The 25584-nt window shown below is 51.1% G+C and overlaps 1 protein-coding gene across 1 annotated transcript in view; it reads left to right on the plus strand.

Moving 5' to 3' along the window:
- Positions 1 to 22794, plus strand: part of FAM3D (family with sequence similarity 3 member D) — a 37241-nt gene extending 14447 nt beyond the window's left edge. Inside the window, exons 2-10 of the mRNA XM_011371757.2 lie at positions 1451 to 1501; positions 3284 to 3397; positions 4675 to 4692; positions 10036 to 10153; positions 11517 to 11575; positions 14657 to 14707; positions 19162 to 19246; positions 20001 to 20127; positions 22705 to 22794. Of these exons, the coding sequence (XP_011370059.1) occupies positions 1489 to 1501; positions 3284 to 3397; positions 4675 to 4692; positions 10036 to 10153; positions 11517 to 11575; positions 14657 to 14707; positions 19162 to 19246; positions 20001 to 20127; positions 22705 to 22794 (675 nt within the window). The 5' untranslated portion in view covers positions 1451 to 1488. The remainder of the gene's footprint in view (positions 1 to 1450; positions 1502 to 3283; positions 3398 to 4674; positions 4693 to 10035; positions 10154 to 11516; positions 11576 to 14656; positions 14708 to 19161; positions 19247 to 20000; positions 20128 to 22704) is intronic.
- Positions 22795 to 25584: the final 2790 nt, after the last annotated feature.

Below are 25584 nucleotides of genomic sequence, written 5' to 3' on the forward strand. Positions count from 1 at the left end.
GTCTGACTCTGTCCCTGTCTTTCCATCCTGTCCAGCCCCCAGCTCTCCTAGATCCTCCGCAAAAGGGGGACCACATCCGAGAACCTCACATCTTGAAAACATTCAAGAACATAATATATTTTTGTGTCTGAAAAAAAAAAATTGGTCGTTTGAATTTCAAGAAGTTAAGTTCTACAAAATCTCTGTGGGTGGGCCCAGGTGACAGCTCAGCTTCCTTACCTGGAAGACCCTAGAGGGGGAGGGCCAGAGTGGGTGGGAGGATTTTTTATTACTCTCAAGAGGAGACTTTGGTTTGCATTTGCTGCTGCTGCTGCTGCTGCTGTTTAAATCTCAAGGACTATCCCAGCCTGACCATCTCAGCGCCAGGTCTCCTATTTCATATCTGGATCTTTGGCAGTTGGGCTTTGGACACCATGTCTGTTGAGATAGATTCTTAGGAAAGAGAATATTCCGAGGTGGTGAGGGGACAGGAAAAGAGGTGGGAGTAAGTCATTGCCGTCAGAGACCCGCCAGCTAGTTGTGGGAGTCTGAGACCTGAGATAGTTTCCATCAGCCCCTCTCTGCAACCCTGCATTTCTAGAGACCTGCTGGGGGTTTTCAAAGCTGCCGAATCACTAGTAACTACCCAGCCCTGGGGGATGGCACAGGGGAGAGGTGGATCCAGGTATGACCCTACCCCTTCTCAGGACTCAAAAAGGAAGGAAACCAATTTTAACTCTCCTCGGAGACAAAAAGCACTGGCAGTGGGACCCTGTGGGTACTGGGCAGCCTGAGGCCTGCATCCAAATTCTGACTCTGACCCTTGCAAGCTGAATAACTCCGGGCTTAACCATGTCTCAGTTTAGTCATCCCTAAAAGCGGGGATTGTAGGGATTAAAGGAGATAATGCATGTATAGTGCCTGGTGAAAACTCACCTGTAATATCCAGGTCCCGATTACTTTTCATTTTGCTACATCAGCAAAGATCTCTTGAGCTTCTGCTCCCTAACGGTTTCCCTGTGGCTAGCTAACTCAATGTCTCCTGGCTCACTGGAGGGAGGAAGGGAGAAATGGATGGATGGACGAACAGACAGACGAACAAATGGATGGATGGATGGATGGATGGATGGATGGATGGATGGATGGATGGATGGATGGATGAATGGATGGATGAGTGAATAAATCAATTCTCCAGGAGACGGTAGCTGGCAGACTACACTTTCCTCTGTTTCCTAATCTCTGCACTTGAAAAAAAACATATTGAATATAAAATTTCGGGAGCAAGTGGAGGAGGGTGGAGGCAGAGAAAGGAAGAAGGAAACTGCTGCCCTGTTTCATGAGGAAGATGATGAGGAACCAAACTGAAAGGACAGGGGTCTGCTCGGTTAGAGGTACCCGAGCCTAATTTTCAGTCTTACTCATTGTCAGATCCCAGATTCCAGTTTCCAATTTGATTTTCTTCTCTCCACAGGCTAACGCTGTCCCCAAGCCACCCCTCACCTGGACAAGATGAGAGTATCAGGTAGGGCCAGGCTCTGAGGATTCTAAGGCTCGAGGTTGAGGTCCAAAATTAGTTTTGGAATCACTTTTCCGTCAGCAGTGTCTGCCCATCCTTGATTCGGAGGTCATTTGGCGATATCTGTTCTCAAGTAATCAGGCCAGAATTCCAAAAAAATGAATCCAGGGCGAGCCTGGAAGAGTGGAAGAGGAGGTGACTTCCTGTCTCTAGGATGAAGGGCTGGAGAAGCTTCGGCACAGTGACCCCACCTGGCTGAGATCACGGGGATTCCTTGTCTGGAAACACCTGATAAGGGACAAAATATTTGCTTTGAGGAAGACTCTTCTAGAATCCTCATACCACAGGGCTGGGCACTAAAAGCCTTTGCCTTCTAGTCTACACAGAGAGAAACTGAGGCACAAAACAGGAAATGAATACAATTCATTTATATTCCCAAACAGCTGTGAGGGAGTTAAAAACATGAGTTTTAGAGTCAACTGACTGCCCTGGTTTCAAGTCCCACTTACTAGCCAAGTGACCACCTCTCTGACCCTCAGTTTCCTCGTCTATAAAATTGAGATAATCAGTAGTATCCAACACAGAGGGTTACTTTGAGGATGAAATGAGATAATGTATGTAAAGCTGTTGACACAGTGCCTGGCACAAAACGAGTGCTGGACGATGTGAGCTGATCTCCAAGAGGAATTCTGGGTGCCTGCAGCCATACTGTGCCCTGGAAGATGAGAAACCCCACAGACCTGAGCCCCCCGCTCATGACTCAGGGGGCCTTCTCCCCTACCCTAAGTAGCTTGAGACCAGCACAAGGTCACAGAGCTGAATGCAGGGCTGAGGAGAAGGGGATGCCAAGACGAAGGTCAGGTGGGAAACAAGGGAACGTGGTCAGACAGTTGGATTTGATTCAGAAGGCAGCTGGAAAGTGTGTTGGAGCCCGCTTCCCGCCCTCGTGGAATAGTGAGGACAGGGAGTGGAACGGGGAGCTCTGGACGGTTTATCCTGGGTGTAGCGTTCTTCCCAGTGATGGGTGGGAGGTCAAGAAGCAATCCATGTGTGAGGCAGGGGCACAGCCACCTTAGCATGACCAGTGTGTGTTCCTGTAGAGAGCACTGTGTGGTTACTTGTGGTGATTTTCAGAGGGAGTTGATAGAAGGTGTGGGGGACTAACTCCAACCCCCCAAGCCACCTTAGAGGCTGCCTACTGGTGACAACTATTACATTTCTCTCGACAAGCCAGGGGCTCGGTGGTAAGGGTGTTACCATGTCTACTCTGTGACTGAGGGACTCCAACTCAGAGAGGCCAGTCTCCTGCCCAAGGTAGCACAGCAGTGAGTGGCTGCCCTGAGCACTGCACACAGCCTTCCAGACTCCTAGGGGCAGGCCTCGCCTCCCAGGGCTGTCTATGGCAGAGCCTGCCACCGGCTTTCCTGCTGTAGCTCTCAGACCCCACCTCAGGGCGCGAGATAATAGTGCAGATTCCCAGACCACACCCCTAAAGATCCTCTGGAGGGCTCCAGGAAGGTACATTTCTAACTTTCTCTCCCAGCTGTCCCACCAGGTAACCTCGCAGCACAGTCTCACCATTTGACCGTCACACAGATTCACACCGATCTCACCTCGGGGGGCCATGGACTGGCCCCCAGTGTGGGTGTGGTGTGGACCTACAATGTAGGATCGCATGACATGGGTTCGGGGTGGGGATCTGGCAAGGACTTGCACGTCGTCTTGCTACATGGCCTTGCGATGTGGTCTGAGGCCGCGGTCTCATGGCAGCATCTCCTTGCTCTGCAGGTCTGCTTCGCTTCCTGGCCCTCACCTTTTTCCTGATCACCTTGTGGATCTTTATTCACAGCTATACCAGCTTCAGCATAAAAAACATTCGTCTGCCCCGCTGGCTGGGTGAGTGCAGTTCACTTCTGGAGACAAGGCCTATGGACCAGGCCTATTCCTCCCTCCATCCCTGGTTGACCCAGGAGACATGGCAGGGTATAGGCCTGCTTTTGGGACCCTAGTCATTGGGGGCGGGGGCGGGGGGAGACAAGTACACCCTCAGTCTGTTGAAAGCCTGGAGCCCGTGGGGAACACAGAAGTGTTCCAAAGCCCTAGCAAAAACTTGTGCACCAAAGGCCACTTTGGAAATGTGACCTAAGAAAGAAGGGAAGAAAAAAGGAAAAACAGAGGAAGGAAGAAAAGGGAGGGAGGGAAGGAGGGAGAAAACTGTCTGTGCATTGAGTGGCTTCCACCTATACTTGCTTTTTCCTCTGCGTGGAACCCTCTTCGTGCAGATTTCCTTGTGGCCAGCTCCTTCTCAGGCTTCAGGTCTCTGCTCAGATGTTACCTCCCCAGAGAGGCCTTCCCTGACTACTCCTGCCACAGCCATGCCCCCATCCTCCTACTTTAGACTCTCTCATGTCAGCCTATTTCCTTCAAAGTATCATCTTCATACATGATTATGTCCATTATTTATTCGTTTTCTTCGTTGTTGTCTATCTGCACCCTCTGGAATGTGAGCTTCCTGAAGGCAAAGATTTAATTTATATACATCCATCTCTCTCTCTGGTGTAGAGCAGATGCTCAGTAAACATTTGACAAATGAAATAAAGATGGATGGATGGATGGATGGATGGATGGATGGATGGATGGATGGATGGATGGATGATAGATGGATAAATGGAGGATGGAGAAAGGATAGATGGGTGGATGATGGATGATGAATGGGTGATGGGTGGGTGATGGATGCTAGCTGCTTTACATGCATAGTCTCATTTAATCTGCACAAATGCCCCATGGGGTGATCCATGGTGTGGCTTTATGTGTGGTCTGAGAAAAGAAAATCTCAGGGAGATTAAGAAACATGCCCAATTCCCCCTTGTAGATGTAGATATGAGGTGGCTGCCATGTCTCCAGGCCCAGGGCACTGCTTTTATGTGCTAGAGGTTGATTTGGCTGTGCTGATGGTTTTGGAGAAGATGGGCCCAGGTCAGTGTAGGAGGCTCAAGGCAGGAGTGGAGCTCGGGGGTGTCCTCTAAAGGAGAGAGCCCCAGACTGAGGTGAGAGAGGATACAGCGTTTAAAAGGAGACCCTAGAAATTGTTTGTCTCAAAACCCAACTATCTCCAATCAACGATCATTGAATGGCTACCTATGTTATGTCCCAGGGACCCCGAAATGAGGAACATGTAGCCCCCACTCATAGTCTGAGTCGGTAAAACAAACAGACTTAATTACAGAACGTACAAACGCAAGAGTGAATTAACTTGATTCAGTCTCAAGAAATGTGTACAGTGGCAGGAAATGTACCCAGTGGGAAAATTGACCATCGAAACCCATTAGTGTTCAGGCACGGGATGAGGTGACATTCATTTACTTCAGAGGTTCCTAACCCAGTTGCACACACCCCCACCTTATATTTAATGCATTAATATAGAAGCATATATACTGCTATAGCACAAAATTTTTTTAATGTTTTTGTTGTATACAGCTGGTTTTCTTTCTAATTCAATCTATTTTATGATTTAATAAGTTGCAGTCTGTTACAGTAGGATGTGTTAACTCTACCAAGAGAAGTGAGAATAAATTTATTCTAAGGGGAGTTCATAGGCTTTTCCAAACCACCAGAGGGGTTCATAGCACAGAAATCAGATTAAGAACTCCTGATTTACCTGGCAAATTAGGCAGGGTTTTTCAGGTGGGAGTGACAAACCCAACTCTGACCGGTTTAAACAAAATGGAATGTCTTGTGTCATATATTTGGGAAGTCCATGGATGTCGGACTTCAGGTGTGGCTGGATCTAGGTGCCTCCACAAAGCCTCAGAGCCCTCTATGTCCCGTTGCTATTTAACCTCATTCCATGGGCAGCTTTCTAAGGCAGGTATGATGGCAACCATCTCTCCAGACGCTCATCTTCCAGCTTAGCTGAAAGAGGCATTTCTCTCTTTCCCAGGGCCATATATCAACCCAGCATAAAGCTCTGTCTCCAGAGAAATGTAATATTATGTATGACTGGCCCAGCGTAGGTCCCATCCTACTCCTGGGGCCTTGGAGGCAGAGGGTAGGGACACTCTAGGAAGAACAGCTCCCTGAGGGCCAGATAAAAAGCGTGTCAGGTGGGGATCTCCCCAAATAGGAGACTTCCCTCCCCCAGAATTTCTGTGGCCACTGGGGGCCCTGTCTGCTAGGACTTACTGCCAGTATGGTGGGACACCTGATGTAGAACCGCAGAAACAACCAGGAGACAGTGTGAATAAGATGTCAGGAAATGAACAAGGGCCCTAAGACCCAGTGCAGTCAGTGATGGGAGAAGCAAGGAAGAAGACACTCCAATGGCTGAACAGCCAGAGCTGCACATTCCTCCCTTCATTGAGGCCAGGGCGCCAGGCTCTGGGCTGGGCTTTTCCATCCTGACCTCACTGGACCTTCTCCACAGCCTGCGGCGGGTGTGATGGCCTCCGCTGTGCAGTCAAGGAGAAGTCACAGCCAGCCACACAGCCAGGAGTCAGAGCTCAAGCTCTAATAGGTCTCACAACTGAGCCCCGCTTCTTTGTAACCATGAGAGAGTTGTGTGTGTGTGCGTTTTTGTCCATGTATGCATGAGTGTGCTCATGTGTGTCTGTGCGTGTCTAAATTTCTGTGCATGTCTGTGTGCGCGTGTGCATGCTTCAATGTGTGCATACTTGAATGCGTGTGTACCTGTGCATATGTATATGTGTAGGAGTGTGTGTGTGTGTGTGTGTGTGTGTGTGTGTGTGTGTGTGTGTGTGAAGGGGTGGCAGTGGCAAGTGAGGGAGGATCCCCAGATGAGATGCGACTTTAAGTTCATTTCAGCAGCTGCCACAGGAAGTGGATTCTGCTTAGCCAGGCCAACACCACTCTAAATTCCCCTCTTCCCACTCCCCTGGCCCCAGCCCCCATCATCCATTCAGCAGGGGAGGGCTGAAGGCACTTTCTCTCTAACCAGATTCTGTCTTCTCTCCAACAGGTTCAGTCTCCAAGGACTCCCGTGAGTGCCTCCCCACTCTCCCCTTTGCCTTGGGGCACGATGACCCAGGGTCTCTCCTCCTTGCCCTGCAGGTTTCAGAAAAATCTCCAATTCCAGAGTCTGTCCAGCTCTCTCCTCCCATGGTGCAATGATGCCTTCTGAAGCCCCCAAGCCCTGTGGCAGGGGTGACCCGGTATCAGCCATTCAGACTGATAGGAATAGCTCAACTGTCCCCCTCCCCCAATTCTCTTACTCTGCAGTCTGGACTGCGCCCCACCCCCACTCCACCTCTGACTACGCCCATCTGATTGGTAGCCCTGAGACTGGGGGCTGTGTTTATTATCACCACTGCAGTGACCCCAAACTTGACTCCTGGCTCCTGCTCCGAAGTACTAGCAGCATGTCACGCACTATGGGGGGCCCCAGAGGCTAGCAGAAGGGGGTGCTGATTGTCCATTGGAGTAGAAGAGCCAGGGGGCAAAATGTTTGGGGCTCCAGGAAGTCCCCTCCCCCTTCCAATGGGACGGGGTCAGAGAAGGCACCAGGGAGGAGGTAGCTCTTCAGGAGGCGGGAAGGGCCTATGCAAAGGCCTAGGGGAAGGACTGCTGGGGCTCCAGTGGGGACCTTGGCTGCAGAGTTAGGAACATGAGGTGTAGAGAGGGGAGCGAGCACTGGGAGAACAGGAATGGCGTGAGCCTCTTGCGCTGGATGCTGCCGATATCTGAACAACAGGGACCCCAGCTCCCCAGGTGTGACGGTAGAAGGGAGAGAGAGTTATGACGAGGACAATGGGAACAATGATCGAGTGCCTACTGTGTGCCAGACACGGTATTTGGAACTTTACAGGCACCTCATGCGATTCTCACCGCAACCTGGCGTAGGTGCTATAACTACCTGCATTTCATAGATGAGGAAACTGAGGCTCAGAGAGCTGAACCCTCTTGGCCAACGCAGTGTAGTTGTGAGTGGTGGCGTGGGAGTTGACCTCCCCATCTGGTCCAGTCCACCCTCTCAACACCTCCTTGCAAAAGGGGCAACTCCTCCAGGTCACTGCCTCCAACCCCAGATGGTAGCGACTGAAGAGGATGCAGCTCCAGGAATGGGATTTTACCTGACTGAGGGGGTATGGGAGGCCCAGTGTACTGAGAGATTATCGAAAAAGAGCAAAGACTGTAAAAATCAACACCAGCAATTCAGCCCACACCTGGACCCCATCTCCCTGAAGCCTCCTGAGTTATATTATGAGGTAGACACAGAGTCACAGCATCTTGGTGCTGAACAAACACTCATCGGCCGGAAGGAGGGCAAACGCAAGCACGCGTGCCACCTCCCACCTTGGCTCCTCCCACGGTAGACCTCACCAACCAATCCCGGCACTCGTTCCCTCCAAGCCCACAGGCAGCCTCAAGAGCTTTATTGTTAAGACTCTAATAGTAGATCCATTGACATTTAAGAGGACACCTATTTGACAGCCCTGATCTAAACCAATTTCCTCATTTTACAGTTGGCAAAGGTAAAGGGAGAGATTTTTGGCAAGTGACATAGCAGGTTACTAAAGAGCAGCAACCCAAGCTTTCTGATTACACCCTCCTCCAGTGCTCAACTTTACACCCTAAGCAACAGCACGAGGGGCTCCCAGAGGGGTTGGGCAGCTGGTGGAGGCGGCCCCCAAGCCAGAACCCAGAGAGCAAACCCCCTGCCTCCCAGGGGCTGAGACTCCTGGGCATCATCCCCTTCATCCCTCAGCTTGACCGTGAAAACTGAATGGGCAGAAAATCAATTCTGGGAAAACCTGCTTAATCCGGCCTATCGACGTGGGGTTTATCAGACTTAGCTGCAGTTGATTAGGCTCTGGGCAAACTCTACAGCGGTTCCCCAAGGCCTGGAACAGCCTCTCCCGCATAGGTGAGAACCTCTGGTCTCAAGAGGGGACTGATCTCCCCAGGAGGAGGCAGGTAGCCAAAGGACCCTTTGTGAAGATCCTGTCCAGAGGACGGGAAAGGGGAGTCATGTCCCCCTCTCCAGCTCCCTCTTTCCTGAGCCACACGCCTGGATGCCCACTCTCTCCTGAGCACCCCTCAGGGGTGTCTCTGCCCCTATATTTCACTCGCTGGCGAGCACATCCTGGTTGAGTTCTGGGTGTGCTGAAACTCAAGGGGGAGGGGGAGGAGAGCCTAGGACAGGCATCCCCCACTCACACACACACACACCACCAGGGCTGCCCGCTCAGCCAAGGCGCCAAAATCCAGCCAGGTGCAAAGGGACACCTTCACCTGGGGCCACGAGCTTGCCAAGCCTTGTACCAGGGGGTTGTGTTCTACCCCCCACCCACCCCCCGCGGGCGGTGCTTTTTCCTGATTCACATAGAAACTCCCTATAGGCTGGCGAGAGCCCCGGAGACGTAATCATCCCGACCACAGCGAGCCTCCCAGCCTCAGGCTCAGCTCACCCAAATACTCTGTGTGGTCATTCAGAGAATATTTACTGAGTACCTACTCTGTGCCAGGCATAGGAGCTATTGAAACGATTTAACAAGATCATAAATATAAAACGCTTGCCATAGTGTCTAGCACACGGTGTGCCTGGGGCAGGTGGCCAGAGGTGGGGCTCCAAGCCAGTGGGTATGCTCCAAGCACGCAGTGGCACGGCTCAGCCAGACGCCTGGCACAGGGGCTGGAGGAGAGGGAGGCTGCCCAACCACTGCTTTCTCTTTGCAGGGGAACTTTCTCTAATCCTGTGTTTACCAGTCCTGCCCAGTGATACCTTCCCAACTGTCAGGTGGTGTTGAAAACATGCATTAATATAAATTAGAACCTGCCAGGCTGAGAGCATGGCTGACCTCCCAGCTCGAGAATAGTCCACTGAGGGCTGAGTAGCTCAGCGGCTGTGTTTGGAGTTTCCATCAACGTGTCTTGCCTTTCACGGGCCTCCTGTGTTTGCCCTGTGAGGACCTTGTGGAGAGGACACAGGTCTTCATAGCAGCCACAACAATCAGAGGTGCCACATAGTGAGTCCTCAGTGGGTTTCAAGGACCGTGCTAAGTACCGACTGGGAGGGCTTGCTCAGCCTACCTGTCCCCTGTTGTATCTCAAGTTCCAGCCCATTGCAAGTGCTCAGTAAGAGAGTGATGATTAAATGAGGATAAGAAGAAGTGTCAATATTAACCTGAGCTCATTTACTCCTCACAAGAACCTAGTGGGGAAGGCGCCATAGTTCTCCCATTTCACAGATAAGGAAGTGCATGGAGGTTGAAGACTTACCCGAAAGAAACCGCGGGTAAGAGATGCTCCTACCTACCATGCTAAGGCCCCCACGAGGTTGTCAACAGGAGCCTCTGGGAGCTCAAAAGGCTGCTGTGGCCCCAGAAAAAAGGTTCTCAAGCAAATCTCTTCATCACAGTCACTCTTATTAACCAACACTCATTGCTACACGTGCGCATACTAGGGGGCTTATGTTTTAAGTCAGGCACTGTGCTGGGGCTGTGACGGGAAGCCCAGAAATGAGTTCTGGGGTGATGGTGATCCGACACACAGCCCCTGCCAAGGGTGGCCTGTTTCCTCCCCAGGGGTCGTGAAGACTAAGTGTAACCTCAGCAGGCCCTGCCCAGCCAACTTCTTTGCGTTTAAAATCTGCAGCGGGGCCGCCAACGTCGTGGGTCCCACCATATGCTTTGAAGACAACATGTAAGTACCAGAGGGACTCTTGTGTTTTGTTTCTCTTACCTCATCCATTCATTAGCTAATTCAGAGGCCATGGGGCACAGGCCCTGAGACCAGCCCACACCTGCCACAGGCTTCCTTTTGCTCTTGGTGGGTGAGTCACAAATAACAATAATCCTAACAGTTCCGTGTCTGCCAGCACGTTGCTAAGTCCTTAAAGCATCATCTCATTCAATCCCCCAACACTCCCAGGCTATAATTTTCCCCTTTGCAAAGATGAGGAAATTGAGGCTCAGGCAGGGTCGCCCACCTAACTGGTGGTAGAACTAGGATTTGAACTCTAGTCTGTCTGACAGCCAACATGCGGGTCTTCCTATGAAAGGGGACGCCTATGGGGAGAGTTCAAGATCAAGATCCAGGCATCAAAGCCTGGATGCAGCAGGTGCCAGGACTTCCACCCAGGTACAAGAGAAAGACCCAGATAGGATAGCAAGTTAATCCTACAAAAGAAGCCAGAGACAGGTGTTTTATTCAGCACTCTGAATGTACTTGCTTAGGCAAAGCAGGGAACTTAGTGGTTCACGCACCCAAATGGCCAGAGGCAGTGAGCTTCGGGACTAGCTGGAGCCAGGGGTTCAAACCATGTCATCGAAGCTCCCTCTCTCACCATCTTCAGCTCTGCTTTCCTCTGTCATTAGATTTAGTTTTCTCTACTGAATATAGGCTTTGTCATATGGTAAAGGAGGGAGGCCTCCATCCGGGTTGACACGTTAGCCCAACCTAGCACCCCACAGGGAGGAGAGCTTTCCCATCTGAATTATCCCAAGAAAGTCCCGAGACTGGATCTCATTGGCTGGCCCGGGTCACATGACCACGCCTGGCCCAATCACTGTGGCCAGAAGCACAGGATGCTCTGCTTGTCCACACCTGAGGGAGAAGTCCTGAAAACCACCTAGCCGAGATGGAGAGGGACAGTATTCCCCAAGGAACATCAGGAGACAGGAGTGCGGATGCTGGCGGGTAGGGACACAGTTGGCCTCCGCGTGGGGATCCCGGACACCGCAGCAACTTCTGGATTTTGCCTTCCTCATGGCATGATGAGGTGGCTGGTCCTGCCTCCAACACCTCAGAGTCCCAAGCAGGGCCCTTCCCTCTCCTCTGAGCAGACTGTTTGGTCCAAACACATCATGAGAGACTCCTCAGAGAATCCAGCCTGCCGCTCGTTTCCAGGAGAAAACAGATGGCCCAAATTATTCTGTGCTCTTCCCGATGCTTCCGCATCGCGTCACGTGGTCCCCTCAGAGTTCCAGCGTCGCAACAGCATAGTGTTCGTTCCACACTTGGGACCAACTGTTGTATTTTGTTTTGTTTCTCATTTCTTTTTCAGGATCATGAGTCCTGTGAAAAACAATGTGGGCAGAGGCCTGAACATTGTCCTGGTGAATGGTGAGTTGCTGATCCGCGCCCCTAGACATCCCCACCGCACTCTTAGCACTGGGGAGGAGGGGCGGGGAGAAGGTAGTTGTACATTCATTCGACCAACATTGGCTCAGCAACTACCATGATCCCGGGGGTGTCAAGAGGGGAGGCCTGGCTGGCCGGTGGGAACAGAAGGTCCCAAAGACCCGGACCTACAGAAGTCCTGGCCGGGCGCCTGCCATGTGAGCCTGTCCCAGTGGGATACGCTTTTTCTATGAAACATGACCCCATCTTCAATGTCACCCTGAGGCTTAAACCAACACACATGAAACCATAAGGGACAACAAATGACCATGTGAGATCACAAGCTGAGTGCACACCTTTATTCATTCAACAATCTCAACAACAGCTACTATGATCTAGGCCCTGTATAGAGCACTGGGGGTTCTGCTGTTAGCTAGCAGAGCAGGCCCTGGCTTCACAACCCCTGTGGGTATCCATGAAGTTCACAAACAATCACAGTGTGGTGACCATATATGAAGGAGAAGGAAGCATGGCTCTGGGAGCTGGGACACAAGGCTAGGGGCATGGGTAGTCAGGGGAGGCTTCTAGAGGGAGGTGATGGTCAAGTGAGGCCTGAAGGATAGTAGGGATTGACCAGGAGAAAAGTGGGGGAGGCTCCTTCCAGGCAGGAGGAACACTGTGCAGGGGACGGGGAAGGAAGGAGGGAGAAGAGAGACTCCAACATAGGCCCACACGGTCTTTTGGCTGCAACATGGAAGCAGGCAGTGGTGAGAGGCATGGGGAGGCCAGCAGGGCCAGAGGGTGAGGGGCTGAAGGTCCTGCTGCAAAGTGTTGGCTTGAAGCGGAGGGCAGTAGGGAGCCTCAGAAAGGCCCCGCCCTGCATTACAGAAACTTCCTTCAGGCCTGGAGTAGGGAAGCTGGAGACAAGGAGACCCAAGGGGAGGCCCACAGTCTCCCTAACCCTGCATCTCCAGTGGGCGATGAATGGGAGGCCAATTGCAAGCCAAGCCTGAACCAGGGACACATTTCAGGAGGGAGCAAGTTTACAGGGATCAGTAAGGACCAGGTGGTCGGGCCCCAGCCAAGGCGCGCCTCTGTGCCTTCAGCTCAGAGATGGGGAGTGAACGCCCTTTCCCCGGATCTAAGAGAGACTTCCTGAGACAAAGGTCAGGGCAGATGGGAAAAGGACACGGTGGATGCTCGGGAGGGAAAGGGTGAAGCTTGTGTGTGGCACGACCATATGACCACACAACAGCACTTAGGAAGTGACAGGGTAGGACGGGAACCCTGACCCTTTGCCCCTAGAGGAATTATTTTCTCCTGTCAAGAAACCTTGCAGGGTCAGGGGACAGACATGTCAAGGCCTGGAGCAAAGATGGAGCCTTGTCCAGAGGGGGCATCACAGGGGAGCCCTGGCCAACTTCCTGGGAGCTTGGGAAGGGTGAGGGCTGGGAGAGGAAGGAGGCCAAGCAGGGTGGGCCTCTTCCACAGTTCTAAGGAGAGGAAGGCTTGACTCACTCTGATGGTGTCTCCTTCCTGTAGGGAGGGCATGCAGGCAGCTCTCAGACTGGTCTCAGAGCACACCTCAGGCATGCAGGAAACAGCTCCGGCTGCACTGACATGGCTGAAATTTACTGGTTTTCTCCTCCCCAAGTGGACCACTGCGAGAGAAGACCTCTTGAATAGTCTCTCATGAGATAAGCCCAGATGGAAGCCTCCTTCCCCACCCCTCACAAAGCTCAAAGATAAAAACAACCATCGATAACACTAAAAGCTAACATTTATTGAGCATTTACTACGTGCTAGCTATTTCATTTAACTTCATCATGCTAGAATGGCACCATGCTCAGGATGCCCTTGTTCCACATAAACAACAGGAGCTCAGAGGTTAGGCAGCTTGCCCTAGGTTACACAGCAGTTGAATCATCTAGATTTTAACCCAATCTGGCTGGCTCCAGGTCCTATCACTCAACAGAACTACCTCCCTACACTAGACGTGTCTCCAAGCATGTGTGCAGCACACACTACACGCCAGCTGTGGGGAAGCCCGAGGAATCACTCTCAGCGTCAAGGCCCTCATCGGCATAATGAGCCAGAACAACAAAAAGATTGTTAAAGATAGGTGGTTCTTAACCTTTTTAGGGGCAGAGATTACTCTGAGAAACTGTTCAAACTACATCTCCTCCCCCTAATTCCAGAAAAATCCACGAATGCACCTGATAACAGTTTCTCAGCTTTATAGACCCCTTTCCAAGGGTCCCAGGTGAAGTGCCCCAAGGGCTTGGCAACAGTGGCTCTGAGAATCTGGGAGGGGCTGTAATGTGAGCTCCCCCTACCCACCCACCCAGCGGGAGAGCTGCCACTACCCTGGCCCCTGGCCCCTGGCCCCATCCTCTTCAGGAATCCACAAACTGAAACGGAGGGGAGGGACTGGTGGTGAAATGCAGAGCTGCCATCCCCTCTGCAACACTCCCATCTAGTGGTAGAAGGCGAGAACTGCAATTTTCCTCCAGAACATCTGCTTCTCTATAGGACTTGGACCCTCTGCAAAAGCCACAAACACCATTGAGATTACTGGACTCAGGACACTGAGTATGATTCAGCCCACTGAAAATCGCTTCCCCTTCAAGAGTCAGAGGAGTCAAATTGCAGATTTCGTTTTCAGGCAGGAATAATAAAGACAATTGTAGTTATTTTCATTTCTGTTTTGCAGCTAAATTTTATCTTGTATGCTGACTATTTTAAATACATCTTATTTAGTTCCCACAGCCCATTGTACAGATGTAAAAATTGAGGTCAGAATGCTAAGTAGTGCGTTAGGAAATGATAAGGCATAACATAGACCAGATTGGTTGAATTCTATTCGATTCCAGAGACCCTCCACCATTACGTTCTTGTACCTCTCAGATCAGCCCAATGGTTATTGGGCACCTACTCAGTCCTGCACGCTTTCTGATCAGACCTGATTTTATTCCATTATTATTCGATCTTTAGACCTTAGACTAAAGAGTAGTAGTTTTCCACAAAATGACAAGCAGAATGACACATTATGGAAAATAATAGTTCTGCTCTCTCATCCCTCAGGATCCACAGGAATGGTGCTGAAAAAGGAGTGTTTCGACATGTATTCTGGAGGTAGGCACCTCTGTTGGCACTGAAGTCGTGGGTGGGCTGAGCTCCCTCCTGTGGCAGGAGAGCTAGCAGAGTGCCAGGGTTCTTGGCTCTCGACTTCACAGAAGACAACCAGAGAGAGACATGGTGGGAGTTCGCATTGTCCTGCTGCCTTCGAAATGCCTCTCTGCTGTCTTCTTGGGCTCCTGGACACAGGTCCAGAGACAAGGACTCAAGTGCAATGTTTCGTCTGGGAGGAAGTGTTCTCAGGAAACATCAGAGGGGATTTAAGACAGAGAAAGGAAAGCAGCCAGTACAGTGTGCTATCAAGCCACAGAACATTGTGGGCCATTGGGACCTGGGAGCCAGTATCAACACAAGCCTCAAACACATCCCAGAGGAGCAAGGGAACTGGGGCGGGGATGGGGTAGGGGGGTCCCGCCCCTGATTCCTTGGAGCTTCTCACACTCTGGCCTGCCCCAGGGTACAAGAGAGGATCTAGAGGCCAAAGGAGACCTTCAGGCAAAGAAACGCTGGTGCAAGCAGTCGGAGGCCAGGCGTGTGTGCAGCCAAAGTGCTAAGGAGGGTGTACAGCCCTGTTTACTCTGCTAGGTAGAGGGTATTTTATTTTGAGGCTACGAGGGTCTTTAAGTGGGCCCAAGGACAGGACAAGGCCTCCCAAGGCCCAGAAGGAACAGCTCTGAGGCTCCAAGCTCTCTGCAGTTTTCCGACGCTGTCTTTTCTCCTCTCTGCACGGACATGAATTCTGAACTTCTCTGTGCACAGAGCCACCTCTTAGAAAGTCACAGTCCTCCTTGCCCTGAGCAAAGCCCAGCAACAGAGTACTGACCTACCTGAATTGGAGGCCGGGACACCTAGGTTCCTGTCAGCAGCTTCCTCGTTATGATGTACTGACTATAGGTCCAGGTCACTTGGCAAAGCTGTGGGTGGGGGCACAACTCTCACCCGACACTCCTGACATCTTCTGAAATGTGTGGAATTAGTGCCGGGACCAGTATGCCACCCGCTGCCCAGCTGGCAACCCTGCCTCAGCAAGGAGTGAACAGGAGCCTCGGCAAGGAATGAAAAGCAGCAGGCTCTTTGCAGCCAGGATGAGGTCTGGGCCTTACAAGGACTGGTTTCCATGGGGACAGATGAACTCAGCCCACTTCTCAGAGCTCAGCTGTACTCAGTTTCCCTCCCAGGTCCCTGCAATCACAGGGCCAGCTCCGGGCTCGGGCATCACAGGTTGCCGGGCATGTGACCTACTCACCCCAGCTCCTCGCACAGTGGAAGGGGCCTTGCTGCTGCCAATCAGCTGGCTTCCTTCTCTCTTGAATCCCCCATCTTTGCCTCCACCTCCAGGGAAAACCTAGCTGACTACTACACCCACCTAAACCCATGGCCCTAAGATGGGAGAAAGCAGCAGAGAGCAGAAGACCTCTGGGCTTTGTGAACAGAGGGGCTGAAATGTGGGGAATGGGAACCTGCTGCCCGAGAGTCACAGCCGAAGCATGTCTGGGGGAGATCTGCAGCACCGCCCTGTCAGACGGGCAGCTGGGACCCTGCCTGGGCCTGGGGCTTCAGAAGGTCTCGTGATGGCCATCCTCCAGCCGCCTCCCACCTTGCCGGTGGGGTCTGCAGGCCAGGAGATATGCTGCCTGGAGCCTGCCGCAGGGCCCACACAGGCCTCCTCAGGTGTGCCCCCAAGCTGCAGGCACACCCCAGGACTGAGGGGTGGCCATAGGGTGGCTGTTGCTGAGTGGGAGTGTGGCGTGGATGGAGTTTACACAGGCCGACTGGGATGTCCACATGCAGGCGAGCAAGGCCCTTCCGGTGCAGGGTGAAGCTGGAGACAGTGCGAGAAGAGAGGGGCCAGGCCGTGGGCCAAGGGCCAGAGGCCTCCATTTGTTCTCTGTCCAGGACCCCAAAGATGGTCTGCATGGATGGGGCCAGGTCTATGGAAAAGGTCCAGTCTCTGGAGTCTGAGACTTCGGGCTGCATGATCTGAGGCAGGTGACACCTCTTGAACCTCAGTTTCGTCAACTATAAAATAGACGTAACCATAGTGTCCACTTGATAAAACCGACATGAGGATTAAATGGTAACTTGCAATGATCCGTGGAAAGGGCCCCCTGGCTGGTAGGGGGAGCCCAGGAAGCTCATTTAGTCTTCTCCCTTCCCTTCCCTCCCCCCTCACTCTGTCCACATGATTCAGAAGCAGGGAGGACATTTGTCAGAATGAAAAGGGGAAAAAAATAATTAAAAAGGCGAAACTAATTTTCATATGCCTTATTATGAACTTGGATGTAACCGTGGCTGATGAGGAACCAGAAACGGAAGCATTTTGAGAACAAGGTGCCCCTTCCCTCAGGAAACAAAAGAGGACGGACAATGGCTTCTTAAAGTAAAATGTTAATGGACGGAAGGCACACTTTGTTTTCTCCAAATATCCACTGTCTATCCCAGACAAGAGCCAGATCTTGATATCTCCGAATGAATTAATGGTACTTTCCGAGCTCATTCTTTTATCTCAAGAGTTCAAGGGCCATTTCACTAACAGAGCCACTGCGGTCGTTGACTGGAGGCCTCCGTGTGACTGAACCAGACGGCGGCTGGCCCTGTGTGGAGGGGGCTTGATTTCTCCCCTAGGTCCGAGGCACCCTCACGGAACACTAAGAATCGGGTGGCTTCGTGGGTGAGTGGTCTGTGGCCAGGCAGTCACGCAGGCCTCACACCTAGAGGAAGCTCAGGAAGTTCTGCCATCACAGTCTTGAAATTCTTAATAATTTTTTAACAGAAGCCCCCACATTCTTATTTTGCACTGAACCCCCAAAATTACACAGCTGATCCTACTAATGATTGTAATTCCGTTGTAATGTACTGACTAAATGCCCCGCGTCATCGTCACATTTGATCTTTACGAAAACGCCATGAGCGGGTCTATTATTCCTCCGTGTTTGGCAGACGTAGCCCCAGCTTCGCCCACTAGGCCAGACTTGCCCATACGCTGACCACTCAAGAGCTCCTTACACAGGTTACACCATACCCAGAGAACCATCTGCATTTTTAATATTGTTCTTTAAATCAGCCCCCTTTTTTAAGGTAAATAAATATTTCTTTAAAAAAGAATTTATATCATTGCCCTAAGTAGAAAGCCGTTATTGCTTTTTTGATCAAAAATATAAGCACAACAGAAACAAATCAGTGTCCTAGAAGTGAGCAGGGAGCTGATGCCCGCCCCGCACCAGGCCTGTGCCTAGGCCTGCTCTCTGTCAGATGCAGAGACTTCGCAATTGCCGAGTGCTAGAAAGTGTGAAAGATACAAATGGAGCCTCGCTCCTTGATGTGAGCTGGGGAGTTGAAGGAGCCTAAAGTTCTCTCTCGGTGACCCCAGTTGACCCCAGTTGCCTACGTCCCAGTGGACGTGCCCTCTGAAGAAATCCGAAACACTAATTCAAAAAGACGGATGCACCCTCCTATGTTCACTGCAGCATTATTTACAGTGACCGAGATACGGAAGCAACCTAGGTGTTCGTCACCAGAGGAGCGGACAAATAAGATATGATATATATGAGTACGATAGAATATTACTCAGCCATAAAAAAAGAATGAAATTCAGCCATAAAAAAAGAATGAAATCTTGTCATTTGCGACCACATGGATGGACCTACAGGGTATTATGCTAAATGAAATAAGTCAGACACAGAAGGACAAATACCATATGATTTTACTTGTGTATGGAATCTAAAAACAAACAAACAGAACAGAAACATACTCTCAGACATGGAGAACAAACTGATGGCTGACAGAAGGGAAGAGGGTGGGAGGATGGATGAAGAAGGTGGAGGAGAATAAGAGGTACGAACTTCAGTCATAAAATAAATAAATCACAGGGGTGTAGTACACAGCACAGGGAATATAGTCGATAATACTAGATAATACTATAACTTTGTACGGTGACAGACGGTTACTAGACTTATCGTGGTGATCACTTCGTAAGGTTTATAAATGTCCAATCACTATGTTGTACATGTAAAACTAATAGTATATGTTCACTATACTTTAATTAAAAGATAAATATAGTCAGTACAGGCAGGCTGAGCTCTTAACCAGTATAGAAAGGGGTTGCGGGGTGTGTACAAAGAGCCCAGAGCTCCTGAGAGATGACTGTGCTCTGTCCCCTGGGCGAAAGGCCCCAGTGTTCCTCAGATTAGTAATTGTCAGCCCTGCTATTTATCCATCAGAACGCCTGAGGAACTTTCAAATTCCAGAACTGGCCCCAGACCACCTAAAGGAAGATGCCCTCACTCAGTGAGGGGGGCTCCACCCCAGGATGCCGCCTCCTTCTGGCCCCTGATCTTCAGAGGTCAGCCTGCCCGGGCCACTCCTGGGTCATTAGGGCAGTAGGAGAGGATGAGAGTGACCAGCAGTCTTTCCCCTGAATGACCGGCACCTTGTTTTCCTTCTTCCCCCAGATGCTATGCCCCTGGTGAAATTTCTTAAAGAAATTCTGGAGGATGAGCTGGTGCTAGTGGCCTCCTACGATGACCCAGGGACCAAGTAAGTGGGAGCCTCCGCTTGCCAGGTTAAAGGGAGAAGCAAACCAAACGTTCGCAAACCCTGCGTGCCCTTTCCCGCTCTCTTCCCGGCTCCATCTTCTGGCAACTTCTCCTAAGGAAATAACCAGCCACGTGCACAAAGAGATGTTCTGGGAGAATCACCACAGCCTTAGTTAGTTACGACAGCAAAAAACTGGACACACTCTCCCGGTCCAATATAACTGACTAGCTACAGAAATCATGACATATAGTGACAGTGATAGATGACATATCCTTACATATACCTAAAAGAGGACATACGTACTTCATCAAAAATGATGACGTAGAAAATATTTAAGGACATAGAAGAATGCTCATCCTTCAGTATTCAATAGAGGGGGGTGGGGGGGGAAGCAAGATACAAAAGGGTTAATATGACTCCCCAGTACACGGGGGAAAAAAGACATGACAGAAATATATTAAGATTTGACAATGATTATGTCTGGGGTTTGAAACGGTAAGTAATTTTTAGTTACTTTGTGATGTTCCGTATTTTCCAAATGAACATATATTGCATTTGTAAATGAAAGCAAAACTGTTCTAACACCCCTCCAGCTCCCTCCGGGTGGCCTTCAGAGAAGAATCCTGTCCCCTCCGCCCTGTCCCTCTCAAGGCGACTCTCCAGCGGGGCCTGCACGTGGCGGAGGGAGGGCCGAGAGCTTGAGGAACGCGTTTTCCCATCGCGCTGCCTGACGGTCCTTTCTGGTCCTTTACAGAATGAATGACGAAATCAGGAAGCTCTTCTCCAACTTGGGCAGCTCCTATGCAAATCAACTGGGCTTCCGGGACAGCTGGGTCTTCTTAGGGGCCAGAGACATCAAGAATAAGAGCCCCTTTGAGCAGGTGGGTTCCTGGTGGCCTCCTCATCCCAGTAAAGGGAGGACAGTGGCCAGGGATGGTTGGACAAGGAAGGGGCGGGCGAGAGGGGCCTTGGGAAGAACACACAGGACAGTGTGGGGAGGGTCACCTGGCCGTCATCTACCTCAGGGGTCAGGGTGGCCCGATTGGCTAATCCCCCAGCAGGAAGTAGCCTTGACCATTTTATAAATGCACAGATATATAGATGAGCGCCAACGAAGGAGAAAGAAAAGGAGAAAAGACGGGCGGAAGGAAAGTGAGGCATGGAAGAAAGAGAAATGAATGTAGAGATGAAGCCTGCGTGGCGTGAGGAGGGGAATCCAGGGCAGCGGGCAGGATGCCTGGCTTCTGGTCGCAGCTGCCACCTTAGCCAAGCCCCTCCTTCCCCCAGGCCTCAGTCTCCCCTCCTGTAAAGGGGAGGGTTTGGACCAGGGGAGACCAAGGCCTCTTCTAAGTTCACTATGGAGGTGAACTTGCACCAAGAAGGGAACACGGGAGAGCCCTGAGTAGGCTGAAAAAGTCAGGAGGGGTCCACAATATGGGGCTCCAGAGTCACTACCTGGGGTGGCCCAAGCAGAGGGGGCCAGGGAGGCACCCAGAGGTGGAGTTTGAGGGGTGCTCCCAGGAAGAAGGGGGAGTTGACAGAGGGTTGGGGCCCCCAGGGAAATGCTTCACCTTCTCCCCCTGTCGATAGCAGTCCCTATCTGTGCATCCCCAGCTCAGAGCAATCCTGAGACCTGGGAGAACTGGCCAGACCTTCCTGGCATGGTGGTGAGAACATTCCACTCTGCCCAGACTCAAGACCTGGAGAGCCATGGGTCCATGGTTTGGACATATAGGACCAATGAGGAGCACAGACTCTGTTCTGAAGGCAATGAGGAGCTATGAGAAGCTTAAGAGGGAGAGTGACAAGAGCAGACTGATAATAGGAAAGCCTAGCATTCAGCAAGAGCTTGTTCTATACAGGAGCAGCAGAGCAGGTTCCCCGTAGGGTCTTATTAACACCCACTGTGAGGTCGGTACAGTCATCATCCCATCTCTCAGAGGAGGATTCTCAGCCTTGGAGGGTTTTTAACCAGCTCGCTCAGGTCTCAGAGCTACTCAGTGACGCAGATGGATTTCTCAACCAGGTCTGCTGCCTCACAGAGATCCCCTGTCCTGGTTACTTTCAGAAAGGCCTCGCTGGCTGAGCGTGGAGAGCACTGTGGAAGGGGAACAGCCAGAGGCCGGGAGGAGGTGACACAGCAGCCTGGAGGGGTGGGGGCTGCGGAGACAGAGAAGGGGTAGAGTCAAGAGGCCGAGAGCTGAACTCTAGGGAGGGGACCACGATGGGGCTGCAAGGGTTTTTGCCTTGTCTGGAAAATGTGAGCCAAATTCGTACATATGTGTTTGTACGAATGGAAGAAAAAATGTAAATGGCACAATCTACCATTGGGATAATTGTGGCTAACCCTTAGGAAGAAAGAATAAATTCTAGATGTTGTTTCTCTGAAACCCAGATTTGGGTGATGAGAAATTACTTTTTAAAAATAAGGAATAGTCTCAAGTAGCTTGTGCTAGAGAAGAAAAGGAGAGGGCTCCCCTTTTATGCCCTCTGGGTAAAGAGCACAGGAGGCAGGAGCCAGGGTCTCCAGCTGCCCCTGTGGAGGTTGGGGGGAAGGGGGGAGGGGCGGGACTCTCTAGGAATAGTTCCTTAAAGCATAGCTTCCAGACCCATCAAAACTGAGCCAAGACAGCACAGAGGAGCCATGTAAGTAGAGGAAATTCAACACCATCTTTTATCTGAAATTTATGATCAGCTGACTGGGACCTATCACCCAAAAATGAATCAAAGACCATGCTGTAGTTAAAACCATCATGTCTTTTGTTCCCAAACATGGCAATCTGGGTTTCAGAGAAACAACATCTAGAATTTATTCTTTCTTCCTAAGGGTTAGCCACAATTATCGCAATGGTAGATTTTGCCATTTACATTTTTTCTTCCATGAACTAAGCCTGAGCACTTGAAACGTAATCTTAACTGATTTTATTCTCTTCATATATTTATTATTAATTTTAATCCATATTACATATTACCAACAGGGTGTCCATAAGCAATTACCTTGGCCCTCTGTGCCTCAGTTTCCCCGTTTGTATAACGGGATAATAGGATGTACTTCTTAGGGCTAGGATGCTTCTTTTTATTGTTGTTATCATTATTTGGAATGTCCTAGAGGGGGTGATAGAGAATTTGGGAGAGGGGCTAAAGCACTCCAGCACTAACCCCACCACCACCACCACCCCGCCTGACGCTTGGTGTTTGTCCCATCCCCCCACCCCCTTCCCCCAGCCCTAGGCTCTGATCCCATCCCTGAAACTTTGGGCAAGTTGCATCCCCCTCTGAGCCTCAGTTTCCCCATCTGTGAAATGGGCTAGTAATATCCAACACCACCCCCTCATGGGGCAGTGATGAGAATGAAGTGAATGAAAGCGCTTAGATTTTTAAAGCACAATGCAAATGCAGGTATGAGTCCTAAACAGCCTTCTCCATTGTCCACGTTTCTCTCTCCTGTCTCTCTCTAGTACTTGAAGAACAACCCAGACACAAACAAATACGAGGGCTGGCCGGAGCTACTGGAGCTGGAGGGCTGTGTGCCCCAGAGGGTATTTTAGGGCAACCGTGGCTCTTCCTGGGTTGCTGCGAGTTGAACTGGCAGGAGCTAATGGACAGTGGAGGAGGAGAGTGGAGCAGGAGCAGCAGCACGGCAAGTGCCGAGGGTCCTCGTATAGAACAGAAACAAAACCCTCTCGTGGGCTGAGGCTTCCTGCCGAGAGGAGGCCATCCTCGGAGCGTCCTTCTGGAGCAGGTGGTCTGTGGAGAGAACAAGGGTGCTTCCCGCGGGTACTGCGGACCATCTCCCCCAAGAGAAGATGTACTGCCCACAGCCGGACACAATTAAATATTATTTCTACTGATTTTGAAAGAACTCTCTGACCACTCAGCGTGCAGCATTTCCCCCCGGGGTCGAAATGGTCTAGATTGGTATTGCTTGGGCTACAAGTCTGAACAGGTCGGTGACAGCTTCGGGAACCTGGTTAAGCAGGTGGAAAAAGAGGTCGATCTCATAGGAATTTCGTCTAGGTGTGGAAAGAACCCGCGGTTCTCGGTATAAGGTGTGAGACCCACGGGAACACACCTGGAGGACCAGACACCGGGAACATTGTCTTCACCTGCTGTTTGAATGATAGCCAGAGAGGAGGAAGTGGGGAGATCTGACAAAGGCTGGAGAGAATAGCCAGATTGTGGGGCGAGCTTCAGGGAAAACATCCTAGCTGTTTTTATGGGGGTTGCCCAGGAGCAGCCCCTGAGATTTATTTAGGAAGCAATTCTAGGAAACACCAAAGGGGATGGGAGAAATAAGACAGGGAAGAGAAGTAGCCAATAAAGGGTGTATTGTTAACTCAACTACCACTGTGAGTGAGGGGCGCTAACCCCACAGGGACCCCCCCCCAGGAATCGGTGTAGAGCATCCACGCCAGAAACCTGTCGGTCAGGGCTAAGGGAGCTGGGACGCTTATGCACCAACTCCCATTGGTTGTTGTTCGAGGCCTGCTAGTGTTGGGGCCCCTGTGAATTCCTGGGCCCTTCTCCTCTGCTCTCTGTGGGGCAGAGTGGCCACCTTGGCTTCGCAGAGATTCCTGAACCAAGAGACGTCTATACCAGCCGTGAGAGCCTACTGAAGTGGTGAGGCCCCAGGGATACGGTGCTAAGACTCCAACCTGGGGTCTCTGAGAAAAGCCAGGGGGCCCTAGACCAAATCCTAGGAGCAGACAATACTCAGGATCTTGGGGTATGTTCCGGGAACACTGCAAGGCTCAGGGAGAGGATGCCCACGCCCCAAGTGCAAATGCCTTGAGCCGTGGAACAGCAGAAACTGAAGGCCTGTGCACTCACTGGTGTGGACCTCACAGTTGCCAAGCCCTGGGGGCTTCAAATGTGCCGAGAGGCCTGGGGTAGAGAGGACAGAGTGTGGGAAACTTTGAAAGGGGCCATGGCAGGCTGGGATATGGGCCGCAGTTGCAGTGGGGGTCAAGATCAATGTTCAGAGCCTTATGGAACGGCTTTGAGCAGGCCTGGCTGAGGAAGGAGCCCAGCCAGCCACGCTGCCAGTTCCGTAGCCGCCTCCTCCCCCACCCACTTTAGATCACTCTCAGGGATTAAAGGGGAAGTTTGCTGGCAGCCCCCAACTAACCACCTACACAGATGCCCACATCAAGGTAATGCTTGGCAGCTCTGCATAGCAAACAAATTTGCTTCATTTCTCCCATTTTGTTCCAAACGGCCAGGTCCTCCACCCACACCTGAAGTCAGGGATGACAAAGGGCTGCCAGTGACCCCCCATGCCCTTCTTTTCCCACCCCCAGGACTAATTGAGTCAAACTTCAGGGGGAACTTCCGCAAGCCCTGGACCCAGACAGAGCCATTCCCTCTCTCTTAGCTGACTCACTTCTGTTCTAACCGGTAGTTAACCTATCACGGGTAGTGTAGCTGAACAGAAAAGCCAGCCAGACCTGTCTCTCAGGGGCTCATAGGCATTAAATGTGATAAAATAGCCACAGCACCAAAAGTTTTCAATGAAGAGAAAAAAAATAAATCAAACATCTGGCCAGATACTCACTCTGGGAAGGAAGGTGGAAGGAAATTTCCATTATTACCATAAACTACCACTGTATGTTTGGTTTTTTTTTTTCTTTACAACGAGCAAGAATGCCTTATAAAACTGAAAGAGAACCAATAAAGACTGCTAAAGTGAATTCGTGGCCAGGAACAGGGCTAGGCAGAGCTCTTGGCAGTGGTCACTATTTCAAAAGGACATGGGGTGGCCCTCTGGTTATAAAAGACACATGGTACTCTTCTAGAAGCTTCATTGCACAACACCCTAAAGAATATTGAGAAAATGTCAATGGGGATGAATCAGAGAACTGGGGAAAGGGTCTCCTGGAGACTGGGGAGCTTAGAAAGGCAGCTTTTGCTGAGACCGGTCAGTCTGTGCTCATCTTTGAAGAACCGTCCTTGGCTACTCGCTCCTCCTTTGCTCACAGGTGCAAAGAATAGAGACCAGAAAGTGCCAGAGTTTATGTCACCCCAGGATGGGCCATAGCTAATGACTTCCTGGCCAGCTCCCTGCCTTGGGGCAGGACAGCCGTGAGGCTTAATTTACGCTCCAGAGCTCCCCATGGGATCGAACTGAAGCGGGGACTTTGCCTGAAAGTGTCCCTTTGTTTCGTTGCTTCCCCTTCCCCATCTCTCTGTCTCACTTCCTATCCATGTCACCCGGGGGCCAGTCCTTAATAAATCACCTGCACAGGAATCCTTATCCCAAAGTTGGTTTCCGGGGGACCCATCTTATGAGAGGCAGTGGGCATGGCCCCCTGGATAGAACTGAGCACGGGCCTTGACTA

The sequence above is a fragment of the Pteropus vampyrus genome, unplaced genomic scaffold (genome assembly GCF_000151845.1).
Source record: "Pteropus vampyrus isolate Shadow unplaced genomic scaffold, Pvam_2.0 Scaffold195, whole genome shotgun sequence".
NCBI lineage: Eukaryota > Metazoa > Chordata > Mammalia > Chiroptera > Pteropodidae > Pteropus > Pteropus vampyrus.